The sequence below is a fragment of the Hypanus sabinus genome, chromosome 8 (assembly GCF_030144855.1).
Source record: "Hypanus sabinus isolate sHypSab1 chromosome 8, sHypSab1.hap1, whole genome shotgun sequence".
NCBI lineage: Eukaryota > Metazoa > Chordata > Chondrichthyes > Myliobatiformes > Dasyatidae > Hypanus > Hypanus sabinus.
The window spans coordinates 108,044,274-108,067,611 of NC_082713.1; the positions used below are offsets into that span (position 1 = coordinate 108,044,274).

At 42.8% G+C, this 23,338-nt stretch overlaps 1 protein-coding gene across 3 annotated transcripts in view; it reads left to right on the forward strand.

Moving 5' to 3' along the window:
• Positions 1 to 23,338, forward strand: part of nap1l1 (nucleosome assembly protein 1-like 1) — an 87,277-nt gene that overhangs the window by 38,496 nt on the left and 25,443 nt on the right. For all 3 annotated transcript variants that reach the window (XM_059977559.1, XM_059977558.1, XM_059977557.1), the window contains exons 9-11: positions 8,223 to 8,362; positions 21,954 to 22,099; positions 22,189 to 22,208. In XM_059977559.1, coding sequence (XP_059833542.1) covers positions 8,223 to 8,362; positions 21,954 to 22,099; positions 22,189 to 22,208 — 306 coding nt within the window. The remainder of the gene's footprint in view (positions 1 to 8,222; positions 8,363 to 21,953; positions 22,100 to 22,188; positions 22,209 to 23,338) is intronic.

Here is a 23,338-nt window from a genome sequence, read left to right on the forward strand (position 1 = left end):
AAGAGAGCGATAGTTTTAGGGGACTCTATAGTTAGGGGGGCAGATAGGAGATTTTGTGGGGCAGATCGGGAGTCTCGGATGGTATGTTGCCTCCCTGGTGCCAGGGTCCGGGACATCTCAGATCGGGTGCAGGCTATTCTTGAGAGTGAGGGCATGAACCCAGATGTAGTGGTCCATGTAGGGACCAATGATGTAGGTAAGGTGAGTGAGGGGGTCCTGCTTAGGGAGTTCAGGGAGTTAGGAGTGAAGCTGAAAGGCAGGACCTCCAGGGTGACAATCTCGGGATTGCTACCTGTGCCACGTGCGAGTGAGGCGAAGAATAGAATGATTATGCACATTAATACGAGGCTGAGAGCATGGTGCAGGAAGGAAGGGTTCAGGTTTTTGGATAATTGGTCTTTGTTCCAGGGACATTGGGATCTGTTTCGAAGGGATGGTCTACATCTGAACCGGAGGGGTACTAACATCCTTGCAGGAGTATTTGCCAGTGCTGCTCGGGAGGGTTTAAACTAGATGTGCAGGGGGCAGGGATCCAGATCCAGAGGGTTGGTCAGAAGGTGCATGGGGTTAAATGTGTACAAGGTTTGGGTGATCTTGAGAAGGTCACCCAAAATTCAGGGTGCAATTTGCCCGATGGAAGTTCAAGGAGCTGGGTTAGGTACAGTAGACAGTGTTTTAAGCAAAGAGAGGAGGAATGGGCTAAGAATTCTATACTTGAATGCGCGTAGTGTCAGAAATAAGACAGATGAGCTTGAAGCTCAGATGAAAATGGGGAACTACGATATTGTTGGGATAACGGAGACATGGCTGCAAGGGGATCAGGCCTGGGAATTGAGTGTACCAGGGTATACGTGCTATCGTAGAGACAGAAATATGGGAAGAGGGGGTGGGGTGGCCCTGTTGGTGAGGAATGAGATTCAGTCCTTAGCAAGAGGTGACTTGGGAACAGGGGAAGTAGAGTCTGTGTGGATTGAGCTGAGGAACAGTAAGGGTAAAAAGACCCTAATGGGTGTTGTGTACAGGCCCCCAAACAGTAGCGTGGATATTGGGTACAAGTTGATTAGGGAGTTAACATTGGCATGTGCTAAAGGTAATGCAGTCGTTATGGGAGATTTCAACATGCAGGTGGACTGGGAGAATCAGGTAGGTGCTGGACCCCAGGATAGGGAGTTTGTGGAGTGTCTAAGGGATGTATTTTTGGAACAGCTTGTGCTTGAGCCAACCAGGAACGAGGCTATTTTGGACTTGGTGATGTGTAATGCACAGGAATTGATAAGTGATCTTGAAGTAAAGGAGCCATTAGGAAGTAGTGATCATAACATGATAAGTTTTTATCTACAATTTGAGAGGGATAGGGGCAGATCAGAGGTGTCAGTGTTGCAATTAAATAAAGGAGACTACGGAGCCATGAGGGAAGAGCTGGCCAAAGTTAAATGGGCGGATGCCCTGGCAGGAAAGACAGTGGATCAGCAGTGGCAGATATTCTGGGGCATAATACAAAAGATGCAAATGCAGTTCATTCCAATGAGAAGGAAGGATTCAAAGAGGGGGAAGGGGCCACAGTGGTTGACAAAGGAAGTCAGAGATTGTATAGCATTAAAGAAAAAGAAGTATGACAGGGCTAAGATGAGTGGGAATACAGATGATTGGGAAAGTTTTAAGGAACAGCAGATCTTAACTAAAAAAGCAATACGGAGAGAAAAAATCAGGTATGAGCTCAGTCTGGCCAGGAATATAAAAGGGGATAGCAAAAGCTTTTTTAGCTATGTGAAGAGAAAGAAGATAGTTAAGAACAATGTTGGCCCCTTGAAGAATGAATTGGGAGAAATTGTTATGGGAAACAGGGAAATGGCAACAGAATTTAATGCATACTTTAGATCTGTCTTCACCAGGGAGGACACAAGCAATCTCCCAGATGTATGGATGGGCCAGGGTCATAAGATATCAGAGGAATTGAGACAGATTGACATTAGGAAAGAAACTGATGAGTAGACTGGTAGGACTGAAGGCTAATAAATCCCCGGGTCCAGATGGTCTGCATCCGAGGGTTCTAAAAGAGGTGGCTCAGGAAATTGCGGATGCATTGGTAATCATTTTCCAATGTTCCTTAGATTCAGGATCAGTTCCTGAAGATTGGAGAGTGGCTAATGTTGTCCCACTTTTCAAGAAGGGAGGGAAGGAGAAAACGGAGAACTATCGCCCTGTTAGCCTAACGTCAGTCGTGGGGAAGATGCTTGAGTCCATTATTAAGGACGAAATAGTGGCACATCTAGATGGCAGAAATAGGATTAGGCCGAGCCAGCATGGATTTACCAAGGGCAAATCATGCTTGACTAATCTGTTGGAGTTTTTTGAGGGTGTAACAAGGATGTTAGACGAGGGTAAGCCAGTAGATGTTGTGTACCTAGATTTTCAGAAGGCATTCGATAAGGTGCCACATCGGAGATTGGTGAGTAAAATCAGAGCTCATGGCATTGGGGGCAGGGTTTCAACATGGATAGAAAACTGGTTGGCAGATAGAAAGCAAAAGGTAGCAGTGAATGGGTGTTTCTCAGACTGGCTGGAGGTGACTAGTGGGGTACCACAGGGCTCTGTATTGGGACCACAGCTCTTTACGATTTATGTCAATGATTTAGATGAGGGCATTGAAAACTATATCAGCAAGTTTGCTGACGATACTAAACTGGGTGGCAGTGTGACATGCGAAGAGGACGTTAGGAGAATACACGGAGACTTGGATAGGCTGAGTGAGTGGGCAGATACTTGGTAGATGTCATTCAATGTGAATAAATGTGAAGTTATCCACTTTGGAAGCTGGAACAAGAGGGCAGAGTATTGTCTGAACGGTGTCGAGTTAGGTAAGGGAGAAATGCAAAGAGACCTAGGAGTCCTAGTTCACCAGTCAATGAAGGTGAATGAGCAAGTGCAACAGGCAGTAAAGAGGGCAAATGGAATGTTGGCCTTGGTTACAAGGGGAATTGAATACAAGAGCAAGGATGTCCTTTTGCATTTGTACAGGGCCCTGGTGAGACCACACCTGGAATATTGTGTACAGTTTTGGTCTCCAGGTTTAAGGAAGGACATTCTGGCAATTGAGGAAGTGCAGCGTAGATTCACTAGGTTGATTCCTGGGATGGCAGGGCTGTCTTACGCAGAGAGATTGGAGAGATTGGGCTTGTACACGCTGGAATTGAGGAGATTGAGAGGGGATCTGATTGAAACGTTTAAGATAATTAAAGGATTTGATAGGATTGAGGCAGGAAATATGTTCCAGATGTTGGGAGAGTCCAGTACCAGAGGGCATGGATTGAGAATAAGAGGTCAGTTATTTAAAACAGAGTTGAGGAAGAGCTTCTTCTCCCAGAGAGTTGTGGAGGTGTGGAATGCACTGCCTCGGAAGACGGTGGAGGCCAATTCTCTGGATGCTTTCAAGAAGGAGCTGGATAGATATCTGATGGATAGGGGAATCAAGGGATATGGGGACAAGGCAGGGACTGGGTATTGATAGTGAATGATCAGCCATGATCTCAGAATGGGGCCGAATGGTCTACTTCTGCACCTATTGTCTATTGTCTAAGTGCCGGGTTTTACAAACCCCATTTCCAGAAAAGTTGGGATATTTTCCAAAATGCAATAGAAACAAAAATCTGTGCGATGTTAATTCACGTGAACCTTTATCTAACTGACAAAAGTACAAAGAAAAGATTCCAATAGTTTTACTGACCAACTTAATTGTATTTTGTAAATATACACAAATTTAGAATTTGATGGCTGCAACACACTCAACAAAAGTTGGGACAGAGGCATGTTTACCATTGTGTTACATCACTTTGCCTTTTAATAACACTTTTTAATCGTTTTGGAACTGAGGATACTAATTGTAGTAGATCTGCAGTTGGAAATTTTGTCCATTCGGTTGCTTGATATAAGACTTCAGCTGCTCAACAGTCCATGGTCTTCGTTGTCTGATTCTCCTCTTCATGATGCGCCATACATTTTCAGTAGGCGATAGATCTGGACTGGCAGCAGGCCAGTCAAGCAGACGCACTCTGTGTCTACAAAGCCACGCTGTTGTTGCCCATGCAGAATGTGGTCTGGCATTGTCCTGCTGAAATAAGCATGGACGTCCCGGGAAGAGACGTCGCCTTGATGGCAACATATGTCTCTCTAAAATCCTAATATACGCCTCAGAGTCAATGGTACCTTCACATACATGCATCTCACCCATGCCATGGGCACTGATGCACCCCCATACCATCACAGATGCTGGCTTTTGCACCTTTCGCTGATAACAATAAGGATGGTCGTTTTCATCTTTGGCACAGAGAACTGGACACCTGTTTTTTCCGAAAATGAGCTGAAATGTGGACTCATCTGACACAGCACATGGTTCCACAGTCTTTCGGTCCATCTGAAATGAGCTCGGGCCCAGAGAACTCACTGGCATTTCTGCATAGAGTAGATGTATGGCTTCCTCCTTGCGTAATACAGTTTCAAGTTGCATTTCTGGATGTGTTAAGTGACAATGGTTTTCCAAAGTACTCCCGAGCTATAATTATCACAGTAGCATGATGGTTTCTTAGGCAGTGCCGCCTGAGGGCTCGAAGATCACGCGCATTCAACAGTGGTTTCCGACCTTGCCCTCTACGCACTGAGATGTCTCTGAATTCTCTGTAATCTTGTGTTGAGAAATATTCCTTTTGAACTGACTAACAATTCTCTCACGAATTTTGGCACACAGTGGTGAGCCATGACCCATCCTTGCTTGCAAAGACTGAGCCTTTGATGGACGCTACTTTTATACCCAGTCATGATACCTCACCTGTTACCAATTAGCCTGCTTAATGTGGAGTCTTCCAAACCGGTGTTACTTGAATATTCTACACATTTTTCAATCTTATCTTAACTCTGTCCCAAGTTTTGTTGAGTGTATTGCAGACATCAAATTCTAAATTTGTGTATATTTACAAAATACAATTATGTTGGTCAGTAAACCTATTGAAAATCTTTTCTTTGTACTTTTGTCAGTTAAATAAACGTTCACATGAATTAACATATCACAGATACTTGTTTTTATTGCATTTTGGAAAATATCCCAACTTTTCTGGAAATGGGTTTGTAGATGTTTCAGAAAGGACAGGGAGAGAGGGAAAAGAGGTGGGGGTATGGCACTGCTGATCAGAGGCTGCAGGAAAGGAGGAAGTCCTGGAGGGATTGCCCGAGTCACTGGCTGGAAGTTAGAAACAGGAAGCGGTCAATTACTCTATTAGGTGTTTTGTTTACAGACCATCCAATAGTAATAGGGACATCGAGGAGCGGATAGGAAGACATTCTGGAAAGGTGTAACATGGCTGTTGCGGTGGGAGATTTTAATTTCCCAATTACTGATTGGCATCTCCCTAGAGCAAGGGGCTTAAATGGGGTGGAGTTTGCTAGGTGTGTTAAGGAAGGTTTCCTGACACAACATGTAGATAAGCCTACAAGGGCTTTTCTTTTGTAAGCTTTTCTTCTTGACTAGATTTACAACAGTGTTTATACACCGCGGGTCCTGTACCCCTCCATCTTTTCACACTCTCATTGGAACATAACTATGCAGAACGTCATGCAAATATCCCCTGCATAGTTGCCACATTTCTGCCATTTATTTCCCTGAGAACATCTGTTCCAATTTATGCTTCCAAGTACTTGCCTGATAGCCTCATATTTGCCCTTAATCCAATTAAACTCTTTCCTAACTTGTCTGTTCCTATCTCTCTCCAATGCTATGGTAAAGGAGATAAAATTGTGATCACTATCTCCAAAATGTTGTCCCACTGAGAGACCTGACACCTGACCAGGTTAATTTCCCAATACCAGATCAAGTATAGTGAGTCTTACTTCACTGGTTGATAAGTTGATGGAAAAGGACCCGAGAGGCAGGATTTATGAACATTTGGAGAGGCATAATATGATTAAGAATAGTCAGCATGGCTTTGTCAAAGGCAGGTCCTGCCTTACGAGCCTGATTGCATTTTTTTGAGGATGTGACTAAGCACATTGATGAAGGTAGAGCAGTAGATGTGTATATGGATTTCAGCAAGGCATTTGACAAGGTACCCCATGCAAGGCTTATTGAGAAAGTAAGGATGCATGGGATTCAAGGGGAAATTGCTTTGTGGATCCAGAACTGGCTTGCCCACAGAAGGCAAAGAGTGGTTGTAGACAGGTCATATTCTGCATGGAGGTCAGTGACTAGTGGTGTGCCTCAGGGATCTGTTCTGTGGCCCCTTCACTTTGTGATTTTTATAAATGATCTGGATGAGGAAGTGGAGGGGTGGGTTAGTAGATTTGCTGATGACACAAAGGTTGGAGGTGTTGTGGATATTGTGGAGGGCTGTAAGAGGTTATAGCCTCAGGACATTGATATGATGCAAAACTGGGCTGAGAAGTGGTAGATGGAGTTCAACCCAGGTAAGTGTGAGGTGGTTCAGTTTGGTAGGTCAAGTATGATGGCAGAATACGTACAACGCTGGAGGAACTCAGCAGGCCAGGCTGCTCAGCAGGTTGGCAGAATATAGTATTAATGGTAAGAGGATTAAGAATTAAGAGGATCAGAAGAATCTTGGGGTCTGAGTCCATAGGACACTCAAAACAGCTGCACAGGTTGACTGTGGTTAAGAATGCATATGGTGCATTGGCCTTCATCAACAGTGGGATTGAATTTAAGAGCTGAGAGGTAATGCTACAGCTATATAGGACCCTGGTCAGACCCCACTTGTACTGTGCTCAGTTCTGGTCACCTCACTACAGGTAGGATGTGGAAGCCATAGAAAGGGCACAGAGGGGATTTACAAGGATGTTGCCTGGATTGGGGAGCATGCCTTACGAGAATAGGTTGAGTAAACTTGTCCTTTTCTCCTTGGAGCGATGGAGGATGAGAGGTGACCTGATAGAGGTACATTGATTGTGAGTAGTCAGAAGCTTTTTCCCAGGGCTGAAATGGCTATTATAAGAGGGCATAGTTTTAAGATGTTTGGATGTAGATACAGAGGAGATGTCAGGTAAGATATTTTTGTGTAGTCAGTGGTGAGTGCGTGGACTGGGCTGCCGGTGACTGTTGGAGGCGGAAGCGATAGGGTCCTTTAAGAGATTCCTGTATAGGTACGTGGAGTTTTGATAGAGGGGTATGGGTAAACTTATGTAATGTCTAAAGTATGTGTTCGGTACAGCATTGTTGGCTGAAGGGCCTGTATTGTGCGGTAGTTTTTCTGTGTTTCTGTCTCACCACATTTAGTATTGTGAGGAAAAGTTGGAAATGTGACATTTTGCACCCTTGGCTAAACTGACAAAAGCCATGGAAGATCTGGGTGTAAGTCTGTTTTTGAGAATCCCTGACCAATGACTGCTCAGTGATGAATGAGCATTTTGGGTGGTTTGAGAACTCAGCCCCAAGTTCATACATCAGAAGTTGACAGTAGCCTAGCGTAAATAGTTGTCAGAACACATTACCCTAAGTCTTTTGACTATCTGTTCCAGCAAACACTTCGAGGTCATCTGTCGAAATATGTGGTTTCCACATTGGCCTCATCAACTTGAGGCCTTTTCAACAATGAGTTCAATTTTGCTGGTGCCCCTTTGGGACAATAATTAATTCACCTTTCAAGGTATTGCTCCAGAGTGTCTCAATGTTTAGTTTGAAGTACTCAAGTCAAACAGTATTCTATGTTTAGTCACTTTCTAAAGCCCTGAATTATTAAATATTGTATTTGAGTTATATCAAAGGGCGTAGCTTGAGGATTCTTAAATTTCCTGATCTGCTACACCTAATGTTGCTTGTAATAAGCCTGTGTAGAGGTGACATGGTAGCATAGTGGTTCGCATAATGCCTGTACAGCGCCACCAACCCACGTTCAATTCTGCTGACTGTAAGGAATTTGTTTTCCTCTTGATTATATGGGTGCTCTGCTTTTCCTTCCACCTTCCAAAGATGAGTGGGTTAGTAGATTAATTGATCACTTGGGTGTAATTGGGTGGCACAGGCTTGTTGGGCTAAAGAGCCTGTTACCATGGATATATGTCTCTATAATATTCTCTGCATTAAGCATGATAATTTCATTAGCTGTTCCTATTTGTATTATTTTGAGAGCAACAACTCTTGGCATAAATTGTAAATTAAAAAATAAAATAGTACATTTGTTTTAATTGAACTTGATCTTTATATCACTTGTGTATTTTTTGTGTAGAGTTTTACCCTGGAATTTATGTTTGAACCAAATGAGTATTTCACAAATGAAGTAGTGATAAAAACATACAAGATGAGATCACAGCCTGATGAGTCGGATCCCTTTTCATTTGATGGACCAGAAATTATGGGGTGCACAGGGTAAGTCAGCCTCAACTTGCATAGAAGTTTAAGATGCAGTTTTCTTTTTAAGTGGTGCAATTAAATATAAGTTGTTCCCTGTGTAATTTTCTGTTGGAAGATGTGCCAACATGTTAATTTCTGATGAGGGCTCTCTGGCCCAAAGTATTAACTCTGCCTGAGCGTTTTTAGTATTTTTTTAATCTTTGATTCTAGATAATTACAGAACTGAGAATTTTGTTGTTGATTCTCGTCCATTTCCAAATGACCTTATTTTCAAAGATCATTTTCAACATTGAATGGTTGTATTATGTTCTGTATTATCATTAGTTCATATAAAGACTCTCATCAGTATGGTCAAATTTGAACATTTTAAAAATTTATTCCTGTATCTAAGTATTCAGATATTCTGTGAAGCAGAACAAACTATAGTTTTTCTGTTTATTATTGAAGGGTACAATTGAAACTGTAACACCCTTTTCCTGCAGTGCTTCAATCAATGACAGTAGGGATGTATCTGTCTGATTAGCTGCCAAGTTTTAAAAAAAACTATCAGTTTCTTTGTTGTTAGGGAGGGCAGGAATTGGAGGCCATTTGTTTTTGTTAAAATAGTACTGAGTTAATTCACTGAATGTCGGTGTGCCTAAGGATTGCCTGTTTGCTCCAGTGGTGGGGAGGGGGGGGTGATACTGAGTTGTTTCTAGGCCAGTAAAGTTGTTTTTAAAAACTTGGCTTTCTGTGTTAATTTTGTGTTTTGGGGAGGTTAGAAAAAGTTTGGTAAATGCTGTATCTTTTATGTACCATTGTGGCAGTTGCAAAGTGACACCTACTTGACTACTTCTGTGCCATTGGCCATTCTGTACTGTTCAGTTATTTATTGGAGCGGACTAGAAAATAAAAACAAGGATATAATGCTGAGGCTTTAAGGCATTGGTCAGACTGCACTGGGAATATTATGAGCAGTTTTGTGCTCCTATCTCAGAAAAGATGTGCTGACATTGGAAAGGTTCCAGGGGGCATTCATGAGAATAATTCTGAGAATGAAAGGGTTGATGTGAGAGACGGACAGATGGACACGGAGAGTCTCTCTCTCTCTCTCTCTCTCTCCCTCTCCCTCTCCCTCTCTCTCTCTCACTCTCTCTCTCTCTCACTCTCTCTCTCTCTCTCACTCTCTCTCTCCCTCACTCTCTCTCTCTCTCACTCTCTCTCCCTCACTCTCTCTCTCTCACTCTCTCTCTCTCACTCTCTCTCTCTCACTCTCTCTCTCATTCTCTCTCTCTCTCTCTCTCACTCTCTCTCTCACTCTCTCTCTCTCACTCTCTCTCTCTCACTCTCTCTCTCACTCTCACTCTCACTCTTACTCTCACTCTTACTCTCACTCTTACTCTCACTCTTACTCTCACTCTTACTCTCACTCTTACTCTCACTCTTACTCTCACTCTTACTCTCACTCTTACTCTCACTCTTACTCTCACTCTTACTCTCACTCTTACTCTCACTCTTACTCTCACTCTTACTCTCACTCTCACTCTCACTCTCACTCTCACTCTCACTCTCACTCTCACTCTCACTCTCACTCTCACTCTCACTCTCACTCTCACTCTCACTCTCACTCTCACTCTCACTCTCACTCTCACTCTCACTCTCACTCTCACTCTCACTCTCACTCTCACTCTCACTCTCACTCTCACTCTCACTCTCACTCTTACTCTCACTCTCACTCTCACTCTCACTCTCTCTCCCCCCCCCCCGCCCTTTTGTGTGTGTGTTGCTTGCATTTCCAGCATCTACAGATTTTCTCTTGTTTGCGGTTACTGTGTGAGGAGTTTTTAATGGCTCTGGGTCTATACTCTCTCAAGCAGAATGATAGGGGAATCTCATTGAAACCTATGCAATATTCAAAGGCTAAGATAGTGTTTGTGGGGAGGGTGTTTCCTATAGTGGGGGAGTGAGTCTAGGATCAGGCCACAGCCTCAGAGGATTGTCCATTTACAGCAGAGATGAGAAATTTATTTAGCCAGAAGTTAATGAATCTTTGGATTTAATTGCCACAGACGACTGTGGAGGCCAAGTCATTGGGTATATTTTAAGTGGAAGTTCATAGGTTCTTAATTAGACGGGGCATCAAAGGTTACAGGGAGAAGGCAGAAGAAAAGGATTTTGAGGAATAATAAATCAGCTACGATAGTGGTGGAGCCTAGTCATGAATGGCCTAGTTGTGTCCCTTTGTCTTATAGCCTTATTCATTAACTCTTCAGTTAAATTATCTGAGGTGTTTAGCTGCAAGATTGCTGTTGTCAGGCTCTTTTTTCATGTTGTGCCTGTGCTATTTATTGATCTGCTTTCTTTATAGTCACAATGCAACTTCCTGCCATTTCTATATAAATTGTCAAATAGCCACTTTCTTGTCTTTCACCCCTCCACTTATCCCTAAGCAAGACTAAAAGGAAAAAAGTTCATCTGTTTACAAATCCAAACTTACTAAATTCTCTGCCTGATTTTCTTCAGTATATGGCAGGCATTACAGACTTGCTGGAAGGCATCATAGGCAGCTTGTATTGAAGCATTGGCAGAAAACATTTGCGTATCAGGCAGCATTTGCAGTCAGTGACCCTTCATCAGAGCTGTGTCACTTAAGATTTCTTTTTGTGGTGTTACGAACCCCATAACTGGGTTATTTACCAGCAAAGATAGAGATGTCCATTGAAGTCTGATGATACTATTTTTAACAGTACTTATTAGCAAAAATACACAAAAATAATACCAATGCAAATATACAGATAATATACGTTGTCAATACTAAACCTAAAAGTGCGGGTATAATAATCAATAAGAAATAAGCTCTATCGTTGTCTAGGGGATAATGAATTGTCTGATGGAAATATAAAGTTCGCTGCAGTTCACACAGGCTGCCATCGTTTGTTTGTGGCTGTGTTGCAATGGTTGGAGAGAAAGAGAAAAACTTGCCAACTTTCCTTTATGATTTTGATCCGTCGGTGTCTCGTTGGTGTGGCCGTTCAAGTGTGACCTCTCCTTTAGCTAAACCGTTCTTGCGTGATGAGCCCGCCACCCAGGCAAGGGAGGACGTACACGAGCTCCCACCGGCTTACGCTATAAAACGCTGTCACTGGATTTCTAGTGTTTCTCCTGGTGCATCAAAAGGGGTGTTCCCCAGACCCCTCTTTTATCCTCACTCACGGGGTCTCAGATGTCAGTCAGGTTGGGATGATGCAATCCCTCAACCAGACCACTCTGGTTGTCCCCTGAGGGGTTTCAAAGAATAGTACAGTACTCAATACACAATTCCTTCTCCAAGAGACAATAGCGGTAGTCAGTGGTTCCATTTTGCTTGTGTATTTTGCGTCTCTCTCTCTCTCCCTCTCCCCTCTCCCCTCTCCCCTCTCCCCTCTCCCCTCTCCCCTCTCCCCTCTCCCCTCTCCCCTCTCCCCTCTCCCCTCTCCCCTCTCCCCTCTCCCCTCTCCCCTCTCCCCTCTCCCCTCTCCCCTCTCCCCTCTCCCCTCTCCCCTCTCCCCTCTCCCCTCTCCCCTCTCCCCTCTCCCCTCTCCCCTCTCCCCTCTCCCCTCTCCCCTCTCCCCTCTCCCCTCTCCCCTCTCCCCTCTCCCCTCTCCCCTCTCCCCTCTCCCCTCTCCCCTCTCCCCTCTCCCCTCTCCCCTCTCCCCTCTCCCCTCTCCCCTCTCCCCTCTCCCCTCTCCCCTCTCCCCTCTCCCCTCTCCCCTCTCCCCTCTCCCCTCTCCCCTCTCCCCTCTCCCCTCTCCCCTCTCCCCTCTCCCCTCTCCCCTCTCCCCTCTCCCCATGATGTGTACCTCTCTGATTTCCTGGGTCTCAGACCCGTAATAATAGCGATCTTGCAATTCTCAAAAAGAAGGGGGTCACTTTGTACCCTTCGGCCCCTCAGAGTTGCTCCACATTTGTAACAGTGGTAGAAAATAAAGTTTTGAAATGTGTAAGAGGGGATAACCACTTAATTAGTGATGACCATCATGAAACCCTTGTGATGAATTTCAACAATACCATAAAACAGAATAAATATTCAAGTAAATCCACTGAATCCTAAGTGAAAGGTTTACTCTACTTAAGTAGTATATTACTTTCATAAATTTATTTCTTTTCCTGTCACTGCCCTTTCTGCCCTACTCACCTTATTTTTCAAATCTGTTGTCGGTTTTCTGGTGTGAGTCTATTGAAATCTTTGGTTTAAGATGGTGCTGGTGAAACAGTGACTACTTGCTGGTAGCAAACAAAACAGTTAGCTACTGTATTAATCACATTTTCTGGAAATCTATCACTGTAATCAATAGCCTGCAATTTACTTTCATAACTAAGCTTTTGAACTGCCTGTATGACCCAGCATTTTTGCAGTGTGAACTGATGTCTTGAAAGTGCAGGATGGTGAGTACCATAGCATATACGGACCCGATCAAGGTGTGAGGCCCTGGCCTGAAAGTGAGGAACAAGCCAATGTTTGGCGATTGCTGGGAGTGGACTTGGAGCCAAGTTGAAATGGCAAATCTGAGGCGAGGCAGTTGTAATGGTAGTTAATGTTGTTCTTGTGCCACTCAGAGCTACTTTCAAATGAGAAGACTTCACATACTGTACAAGCAGGGTTGTCATGGTGTCAGAAGTGCTCATTCATTGATAAATTGGTGCTACAGACCAAGTGAGATCCCAACAAGAGAGAATTTACAGAAAGACTGCTCTTGTCCACAAGTATGTATGAAAAATCTCTAGGGACTTATCAACCTAAACTGCCCATGCTAGTTCGCTATATTATATGCACCATGGAGGCTGAGCTGAGAAAGGGCCAGGGTGTGTTGCTAGGCAGTGCCTTTCAAGTTGTACCCAAAAGTGGATACATTGTAATATTCTGTGGGCCACTAGCCTGGGGAAGTGCACAGGGACACGGACAGAGCAGAGGAGTCAGTCAAGTTCTCGGAGAGAAAATGAGACTTTTGTAGTTCAAATAAATGCAGCAATAAATTAACAAACAAGACAATGGAGCAAATACCTGCAGTACCTACATTTGTGTACCTAATAAAGGCCTCCAAGACACTTGATTTCTCTAAACTGGGGGACTTTGAGAGATGGCTCAGAAACTTGATTTAGGGTTGCAAGCAATCTCCCACAGGCTTCAGAAGAGTATCAAGTAATCGCAGTGATAGATTGCGTGCGTGCCAAAACCAGATGACATTTTAGGTGGATTAGGGTTGACAGATGCTTAGTAAAAGAGTACAAAACAGTGCTGAACACAGGAAAGCAAAGTTTAACTCCAGAAAATAGGAGCCTCATGAAAGTGTAAATTATTTCATAGACTTGTATGCCCTGTCAGAGAACTGCATATGGAAATCTGAGAGGTATGCTCATAAGAACCAAAATTGTCAGGCTACTAGACACCAAATTGTAAGATTTCTGTTGCAGTCAAATCTCACTCTAAAGAAAACTATTGCTATGGTCAGCCAGAGTGGGAATGTTAATCAGCAAAAGGCAGAACTTGGTCATAAAAATAATGCTACGGTAAAGCTAGAAGCAGTACAAAAAGGAAGGGTACAAAAGAGACAGAAAGAGGTGACTGTAGAGCTCATCTCATACAAAACAGACAAGCAAAGCAGAGCAGGTAAAATGTCCAACTGCTGGAAATGTGTCAAATCTCCATTCCATTTCAAAGATCTGTCCAGCACAATAAGTGAAATGCCACCAGTGCAATAGAGTTGCCCACTATAAAAGCCAGTATCACTCAAAAACTGGTTTTTCGGGAAGTAAAAACCATGATTCAGATGAAGAGCACTTTTCTTGGGGCTCTAGAGAAGGCTGGCATATTAAGGTGCAGTTGCAAACTGAGGCAGTGATGGGATCCTGGACAGATGTCACATTCAGCCCCGGATGTTTGTTCACAAAACTGGCGAAGAAAACAGGCAGTGGACTAAGCCCAACAAGGAAGTGCTCATGGGGGCAGGTAAACACAAGTTCAAAGTGAAAGGACTGTTCACTACTTCCAACTGTAAAAGTGAGAAACAGATAAGAGGATATCCATGTTGTTCAGAAACTATTCTTACCACTGATGGGATCAGATGCCATCGAGAAACTGAACATTGCAAGGTTGTATTTGTTAAACAATGTTCAGTGGCAACAGAAGTACCTGGAGTTGTTTACAGGCCTGGGGGTACTGAAAGAAGAATATTTTACCCAACTGAGGCCAGGAATGACACCCTACTTTCTGACCACAGCAAGGATACCAGTTGCGTTGTCAAGAACAAAGTCAAAGCTGAACTTGAGAGAATAGAGGCATTTGACAGTGTAATTAGATTGAATGAACCTACTGACTGGTGTGCAGGTTTTATTCTTGTTCCCAAGCCTGATGGTACAGTGAGGTTCTGTGTTGATCTAACCCAGGGGTCGGCAACCTGCGGCTCCGGAGCCGCATGCGCCTCTTTCATCTCTGTGCTGCGGCTGCCTGTGGCTTTGGAAAATAAATGATGAGTATTTAATTAAAATGTATTTTATGTTTGTTAGTTTTTGAAATGTAATTCTAAATTTGAAGATTATGGTGATCTTGTACAATCTAAATAAAACGTGTTTTTTGTCGCTATTAATATACGTCACCACTGCCAATGCCTGACACCCGCCAGTGCGCGATTTCTTTAATTTTTTGATCCAAGGTAGGCTAACTATGGAGAATTCTAAAAAAAGAAAAGTGATTGAAGAAAACAGAACGTTTAATGATACGTGGGCAGATTCATTTGCTTTCACTGCTGACGAGACTGGTTTACCGGTATGCTTAATATGCAATGAGAAACTAGCAAACAACAAAAAGTCAAAAGTCGCAAGACATTTCCAGAATAAACATGCAGCCTTTGCTCAAAAATATCCGGATGGAGATGAGAGAAAAAAAGTCGTTTTGGAACTGATGCGGAAGGTTGATCTGAGCAAAAATCATTTCAAGAAGTGGATGAAGTCTGGAAAATCAACTACATATGCTAGTTTTGTTGCCGCTCAGGAAATAGGCACAGGAAGCAGTTTACAGATGGTGAATATATAAAAGAATCTTACAGTAAGATTTCAGAACATCTATTCACGGACTTTTAAAAACAAGAGTGAAATTGTGCAGAAAATCAGGGATATGCCCCTCTCTGCAAAGACTGTCAAAGACAGAACCATAAAAATGGCAGAAGACATCACAAGACAGCAAATTAAAGACATCAATTCAGCTGTGGCCTACTCGATTGCCTGTGATGAGTCTAAAGACAAAGGTGATATTGAACAAATAGCGCTGTTCTGCTGGTATGTAAACTGCCAGGCCACAGGAAGAAATGATTGAGTTGATACCTCTAAAAGGCCAAACACGGGGGGAGGACATCTGTGAGGCTGTCTTGAATTGTTTAAGAGCCAAAGGAATAAAGACCACCCACCTGGTGTCAGTAGCTACTGATGGGGCACCAAGTATGACAAGAGCGCACAAGGGATTTGTGGCTTTACTGCAGAAGTCGCTGGACAGAAAGCTGCTGACTTTTCACTGCATCTTGCACCAAGAGGCACTGTGTGCTTAAACATTTCCTCCGGAATGCACAGAAGTAATGGATGTTGTCATTCAGATTGTCAATAAAATAATGGCAAAAAGTTTAAATCACCGTCAATTCCGTTTGTTACTGGACAAGCTGGAAAGCGCATATTCTGATCTCCTGCTGCACAACAAAGTCCGGTGGCTGTCAAGAGGGGAGGTGCTGAAACGCTTTGTCGCGTGTCTGGAAGAAGTGAAAACTTTCCTGGGCAGCAAAGGGCTCACCTTTCCTGAGCTGGAACAGCCAGAGTGGCTGGAAAAGCTACACTTCATGGTAGACATGACAGTGCACCTGAACTCGCTGAACACAGCTCTTCAGGGGAAAGGACACACAGCCCTGCACATGTTGGAGGATGTTTTGGCATTCGAGCGCAAGTTGACAGTGCTTGCCAGAGATTTACAGAAAGGCACATTGTCTCACTTTCCCGATTTGAGAGAGTTCAAACAAGCTCACAACATGATAAATTCGGAGTATTTACATTCTGCAATCATCGCAATGCAAACATCGTTTGGGAAACGCTTCTGAATTCAGAGAGGGGAAAAAGCACATTATCCTTCCTGGTCACTCCCCTAAGCATCGATCCATCCCTACTGAATATGACTTCATTGGCAGGTGTGAATCAACCTGATCTTGAGATGGAACTGGCCGACATAGCCGACAAAGACATATGGGTGTCCAAGTTTAGACGCTTGACAGCAGACCCTGAAGATGTTGCCCGTCAGAAGGCCATTCTTGCTCAGAATCACAAATGGAGTGATATTGAAAACCTCCCCAATCCGGACAAACTTGTGTTCAAAACATGGAATGCTATCCCCAACATTTATGTAAACATTAAAAAGTATGCGCTTGGAACCCTGTCGATCTTTGGATCCACATATGTATGTGAGCAGGTATCCTCCAACATGAACTTTATTAAAAACAAACATCGCGCACGCCTCACAGATGATAGCTTGCGATCCTGTGTAAAGATGAAGGTGACGTCATACTGCCCTGATGTGCAGGCGCTGTGCGCTGAGGTCCAGGAGCAGAAATCCCATTAACCAAGTATGATAAATATTTTAATTGCCTATTATTTTACATATATTCATATTTTTTCATTGTTCAGTGAAATGGTCCTTTTATTTTTCAGGTTGACTGACGTTATTTTTGGTTTGCTGCTGGCGGACAATTTAAGTTTGGCGTTTTTCATAAATCCAAGAAGGACTCAAATAGACATTGAGTATTTTACTTAAAAGTAAACTTCAACCTAACGTCTTTTTTTCGGAGTTCAAAATGTTTTTGTTGCATGCAGAAATGTAATTTTGTTTTCTCTGCAGGAGTTCATCGATTTCATAAATGCAACACATTATAGTTTGTTTATCTGAGTGAAGCAAAGTTCTTCAACAAAATAAATGCAAACGAGGTTCTGGCAGATCCCGAGTCCCAGAAGTTCACAACCTTTATCACACTATATGACCACAATTCCTTCAAACAACCCTCTTTTGGCATCCCATCAGCCCCAAGTTCTTTCAGATGAGGATGAACTAATTTTTGGAGGGTCTGGAAGGAGTAGTCTGTCACATGGACTATATACATACTTTAGGAGGCACTGAGAAACATGATAAGAGTGGAAGCTGCCTTGAATTAACAAACGGGTTGAGATCACCCTGAACAAAAGGAGTGCGAATTTGTAAAGTTGGAGGTGAAGTTCTTCGGCCACCAATTGTCTGCAGAAGAGGTACCAACCATATTCAGACAAACTGGCATGAGTTCGGAACATGGAACAACCCCTGAATGTATTGGTGATCTGCAGTAAACCGGCTGGGAAATTTCATTCCAGACTTGGCAAAAAAACAAAATCACTGACTTCCTCTCTGAAAGTGTTTTGACACATGACTGAAGAAGCCATTCTCAATACCTAAAGCAGAGCTAATCTCTCCACCAACATTGGTGTTCTTTGATTCAACCAAAACAACCAAGGTCTCAGCAGAGGCTTCTTCCTTTGGCTGGAGGGAGGGCAGGGGTGGTGTGTTCATGCAATACTGCAGTGGTGTATGGAAACCGGTGGCAAGAGCACCAACTCCTACTGAACAGTCTTAAGTCCAAATTGAAAAGGAGAAGCTGGCTCCCTGTGGGTTTAAGTGCTTCAGCTGCTAGTTGATAAAGTTAAATTTCAGCTTGAAACTGAGCACAAGCCACTTGTCAGTCACTGCAGCTCAGCACTTGGTTAATTTACCTTTGCATCTGTAAAGATTCTGTATGATGCTTGTGTTTGATGTCATAACAGTATCACACATCCCCAGCAAATAGTTTGCAACACCAGGCACCCTGTCATGGATGCCATACAAAAGTGAGTGGACAGACGTCGACTCATGGAAGATGTCAACATCCACTTATGTATGTGAAAGCTTTCCTGCGTCATGGAGTAGAATGGATGGAATTCACACAGAGTTGAAAAAGGACCGAATCTGCAGTAAGGTCATGCAATACTGTGAGTATGGATGGTCAGCTGTGCCAAAAGAAGCTCGCGCTTTACGATCTTATTGACTGATCATTCTTAATGGTTTGTAGCTAAAGAGCTTCAGACTCATCATTCCTGTTTTTGTGCACGCTAAAATCTTCTGTCAAATCCACCAAGGGCATAAAGGCATTGAAAAAGGCAATCTGTGGAGGCCTGGTCTGAACACAGCTGGGAGGTTATGTAAAGCAATGCGAAACATGCAAAAAAAACTACACGAAAATCGAACAACTCTGTCCTACAGAAAGTTGAGGTCTCCAATCTGTCCTCTACATCCTCAACAGCAGTTTTACAACACCACCTGAAAGCTGCATTTACTCACCATGGAATTACTAGAAACACATGTGTCAGACAATTCACAATTCAGCTACTCAGAATTCAAAGCCTTTGTGAGGGACTTGAGTTCAAACACTATACAAGCAGTCCACATTACCCACAGGGAAATGGAGAAGCAGAAAGAGCAGTGAAGGCAAAATACTCCTACAAAACACTACTAGTTTATTGCTCCACTCCTCCTGCGATTGGCCACAGTCCATTGATCCATTGGGCTGGAGAATGAGAACATGCCTGTCTGTTCTTCCTTCCCTTCTCCAGTCTCAATTAACCAAAGTTAGACAAAGTGAGAAATTTAAAACAGAGGAAAACAAAGAGCGTACTTGATCTCAGACACAACAAGATTTTTGTCACCCGTCAGGAGTAGTGAAGCTGTTAAGGGCTTCAGACCAATTCACCGATGAAACAGTAGTTTGGCAGCAGGCACCATTATTGTTTGCGATCAGAACATCAGGTGAAATCGGGGAAATGTGCTCGTGCATCTTCCAAGTCCCAAACTGATCCTTATGACAAGGCCTACTTACTTGAGGTGGATGTACCTGTTCCAAGAATTTCCAGGAACCTATACCAGATGGGTTCATTTATCTGTCCACCGCAGGTATACAAACCCCATTTCCAGAAAAGGTGGGATATTTTCCAAAATGCAATAAAAACAAAAATCTGTGCTATGTTAATTCACGTGAACCTTTATCTAACTGACAAAAGTACAAAGAAGAGATTTTCAATAGTTTTACTGACCAACTTGTATTTTGTAAATATACACAAATTTAGAATTTGATGGCTGCAACACACTCAACAAAAGTTGGGACAGAGGCATGTTTACCATTGTGTTACATCACTTTGCCTTTTAATAACACTTTTTAATCGTTTTGGAACTGAGGATACTAATTGTAGTAGATCTGCAATTGGAAATTTTGTCCATTCGGTTGCTTGATATAAGACTTCAGCTGCTCAACAGTCCATGGTCTTCGTTGTCTGATTCTCCTCTTCATGATGCGCCATACATTTTCAGTAGGCGATAGATCTGGACTGGCAGCAGGCCAGTCAAGCACACGCACTCTGTCTACAAAGCCACGCTGTTGTTGCCCATGCAGAATGTGGTCTGGCATTGTCCTGCTGAAATAAGCATGGACGTCCCGGGAAGAGACGTCGCCTTGATGGCAACATATGTCTCTCTAAAATCCTAATATACGCCTCAGAGTCAATGGTACCTTCACATACATGCATCTCACCCATGCCATGGGCACTGATGCACCCCCATACCATCACAGATGCTGGCTTTTGCACCTTTCGCTGATAACAATAAGGATGGTCGTTTTCATCTTTGGCACAGAGAACTGGACACCTGTTTTTTCTGAAAATGAGCTGAAATGTGGACTCATCTGACACAGCACACAGTTCCTCTGTATTTTGGTCCATCTGAAATGAGCTCGGGCCCAGAGAACTCGCCGGCGTTTCTGCATAGAATTGATGTATGGCTTTCTCCTTGCGTAATACAGTTTCAAGTTGCATTTTTGGATGCAGCGATGGACTGTGTTAAGTGACAATGGTTTTCTGAAGTACTCCCGAGTCCAGGTGGCTATAATTGTCACAGTAGCATGATGGTTTCTTAGGCAGTGCCGCCTGAGGGCTCGAAGATCACACGCATTCAACAGTGGTTTCCGACCTTGCCCTTTACGCACCTAGATGTCTCTGAATTCTCTGAATCTTTTCACAATATTATGTACTGTAGATGTTGAAAGACCTAAATTCTCTGCAATCTTGCGTTGGGAAATGTTCCTTTTGAACTGACTAACAATTCTTTCACAAATTTTGGCACAAAGGGGTGAGCCACGACCCATCCTTGCTTGCAAAGACACTGAGCCTTTTGTGAACCCTACTTTTATACCCAGTCATGATATCTCACCTGCTATCAATTAGCCTGTTTAATGTGGAGTCTTCTAAACCGGTGTTACTTGAATATTCTGTGCACTTTTCAATCTTATTTTAACTCTGTCCCAACTTTTGTTGAGTGTGTTGCAGCCATCAAATTCATAATTTTGTGTATATTTACAAAATACAATTAAGTTGGTCAGTAAAATTATTGAAAATCTTTGTACTTTTGTCACTTAGATAAAGGTTCACGTGAATTAACATATCACAGATTTTTGTTTTTATTGCATTTTGGAAAATATCCCAACTTCTCTGGAAATGAGGTTTGTACATTCCATAGCTTTGGATAAGTGACGAAAGAGGCAGAATAATCCTCTCAACTTGCAAAAGTGTTGAGGGTAGTCTACCCTAACCTCCATTAGATTTGGTGTTTTTTCTTCAAAGAGTTCTATTGTTGATAGCAATTCAGAAAATGAGACCATTCTTTTAAAAGAAAAGGAATTGGTAAGGAAAGAAAAGGAGGAATTCAGCAAGCGACTGTTAAAACAAAGCGAAAGACAATTATAATGTTGCATATGTTTTTGTTAATGTAAGGAACATAAGTTACATGCTATGGGTAATTGGAACTGGATCGTTCAATTTCAGTAACTATAATTTCCATGCGATTCTGTGGAAAGGGAAGTACATACCTAGCTATTTTTTTCCAAGCAGGAGAGACGTAGTTAATAGTGTTATTCCTATGTCAAATCATTTAGCCACTTCCACATATGAAGAGTTAACATATTGTACAAGAGTTGTCAAAAAACTAGTTCAGTATCCTGCCTGCTGGTGCTCTGGTGTGCTCTGCATTATCCTTTAGTAAGGAACACGACAGTTTGGGGCCTGGGCACAAGAGCAGAGAATGAGCCAAGGTTTGGCCGATTTAAGCCCCCAGGCCATATTGATAAGGTCGTGATGTCAGGGCTGGTGGTGACTAGCTTGCTGAACTGAGACTGCGGCCTGCAATTAAAAGACTCCTGTGTAGATTGTTACTGGCTTCATTGCTGTGAAATCGTTTTCATAGGTGAAACATTTGAGTGAACTTACTGTTTGCACAATTTTTTGCACATTATTGTTTGACAGTCTTTTTTAATGGGTCCTATTATGTTTCTTTGTTTTGTGGCTGCCTCAATCTCAAGGTTGTGCATAGTATACATACTTTGATAATGTACTTTGAACTTTGCTAAATTCTATTTGTGCTGTTGAGTCAGTCCATATTTTGGTGTTTTTTTTGAAAATCCTATGTCTCCAATATCTAGCTGTGTTTAAGAATACTTTTCTGTAACTTTCATTGCAGTTGCCATATTGACTGGAAAAAGGGGAAGAACATAACAATGAAAACCATTAAAAAGAAGCAGAAGCATAAGGGTCGTGGTACTGTTCGGACTGTTACAAAAACTGTACCAAATGATTCTTTTTTCAATTTCTTTTCACCTCCTGAAGGTGAGTGAATGGTTGATGTGATTTATACATCTTTGATTGTGTTGGTAAATAGGGTTCTAACATGCCTTTTTCACTTTATTTCTTCACAGTTCCAGAGAATGGAGAGCTGGTAAGTTGTATTTTGGTCTGATAGGTTTGTTGTCACAGCTTCCTTGACAAAAAGGAGTTTAGCTTTTCTATCATTATTGTATATAATGCACAGTTTTTTTTATTGCTGATCTGCTCTTTGGTGCTGTACATTTGTTTTACTGATTAGCAGTATTGTTTATTGATATCCAAATGCAGGTAAAGAACAATTGAGTACTTTTTTAAGCTTTTGATTGAAACCTGAATATTTGGGAGGAAAGGTGAGAATGAAGATATAGGAATAGAATGAGCTGGATGATAAATGCGTGGCTGAGAGATTGCAGGAGGGAGCAGGGATTCCGATTTCTGGATCATTGGGGCCTCTTTTTGGGCAGGCATGACCTGTACAAAAAAGACGTGTTGCACTTGAATCCCAGAGGGACCAATATCCTGGTGGGGAGGTTTGCTAAGGTTGTTGGGAGAGTTTAAACTAGAATTGCTGGGGTCTGGGAACCAAACTGAAGTGACAGAGGAAGAGGCGGTTGGCTCACAAATAGAGAAAAGTTGTAGACAGTGCAAGGAGGATGACAGGCAGGTGATAGAGAAGGGATGCATTCAGACTGATGGTTTGAGATGTGTCTTATTTAATGCAAGCAGTATTATGAACAAAGCGGATGGGCTTAGTGTGGATCAGTACTTGGAATTATGATGTTGTGGCCTTTACAGAGACTTGAATGGCTCAGGGGCAAGAATGGTTACTTCAAGTGCCAGGTTTTAGATGTTTCAGAAGGAATAGGAAGGGAGGCAAAAGAGGTGGGGGTGTGGCACTGTTGATCAGAGATAGCGTCACGGCTGCAGGAAAGTCATGGATTGTCTGTGGAGTCTGTATGGGTGGAAGTTAGAAGCAGGAAGGGGTCAATAGCTATTAGGTTTTTTATAGACCACCCAATGGTAACAGGGGCATCAAGGAGCAGATAAGGAGACAGATTCTGGAAAGGTGTAATAATAACAGGGTTGTTGTGTTGGTAAATTTTGATTGGTATCTCCCTAGAGCAAGGGGTTTAGATGGCGTGGAGTTTGTTAGGTGTGTTCAGGAAGGTTTCTTGACATGATATGTAGATAAGCTTACAAGAGTAGAGGCTGTACTTGATCTGGTATTTGGAAATCAACATG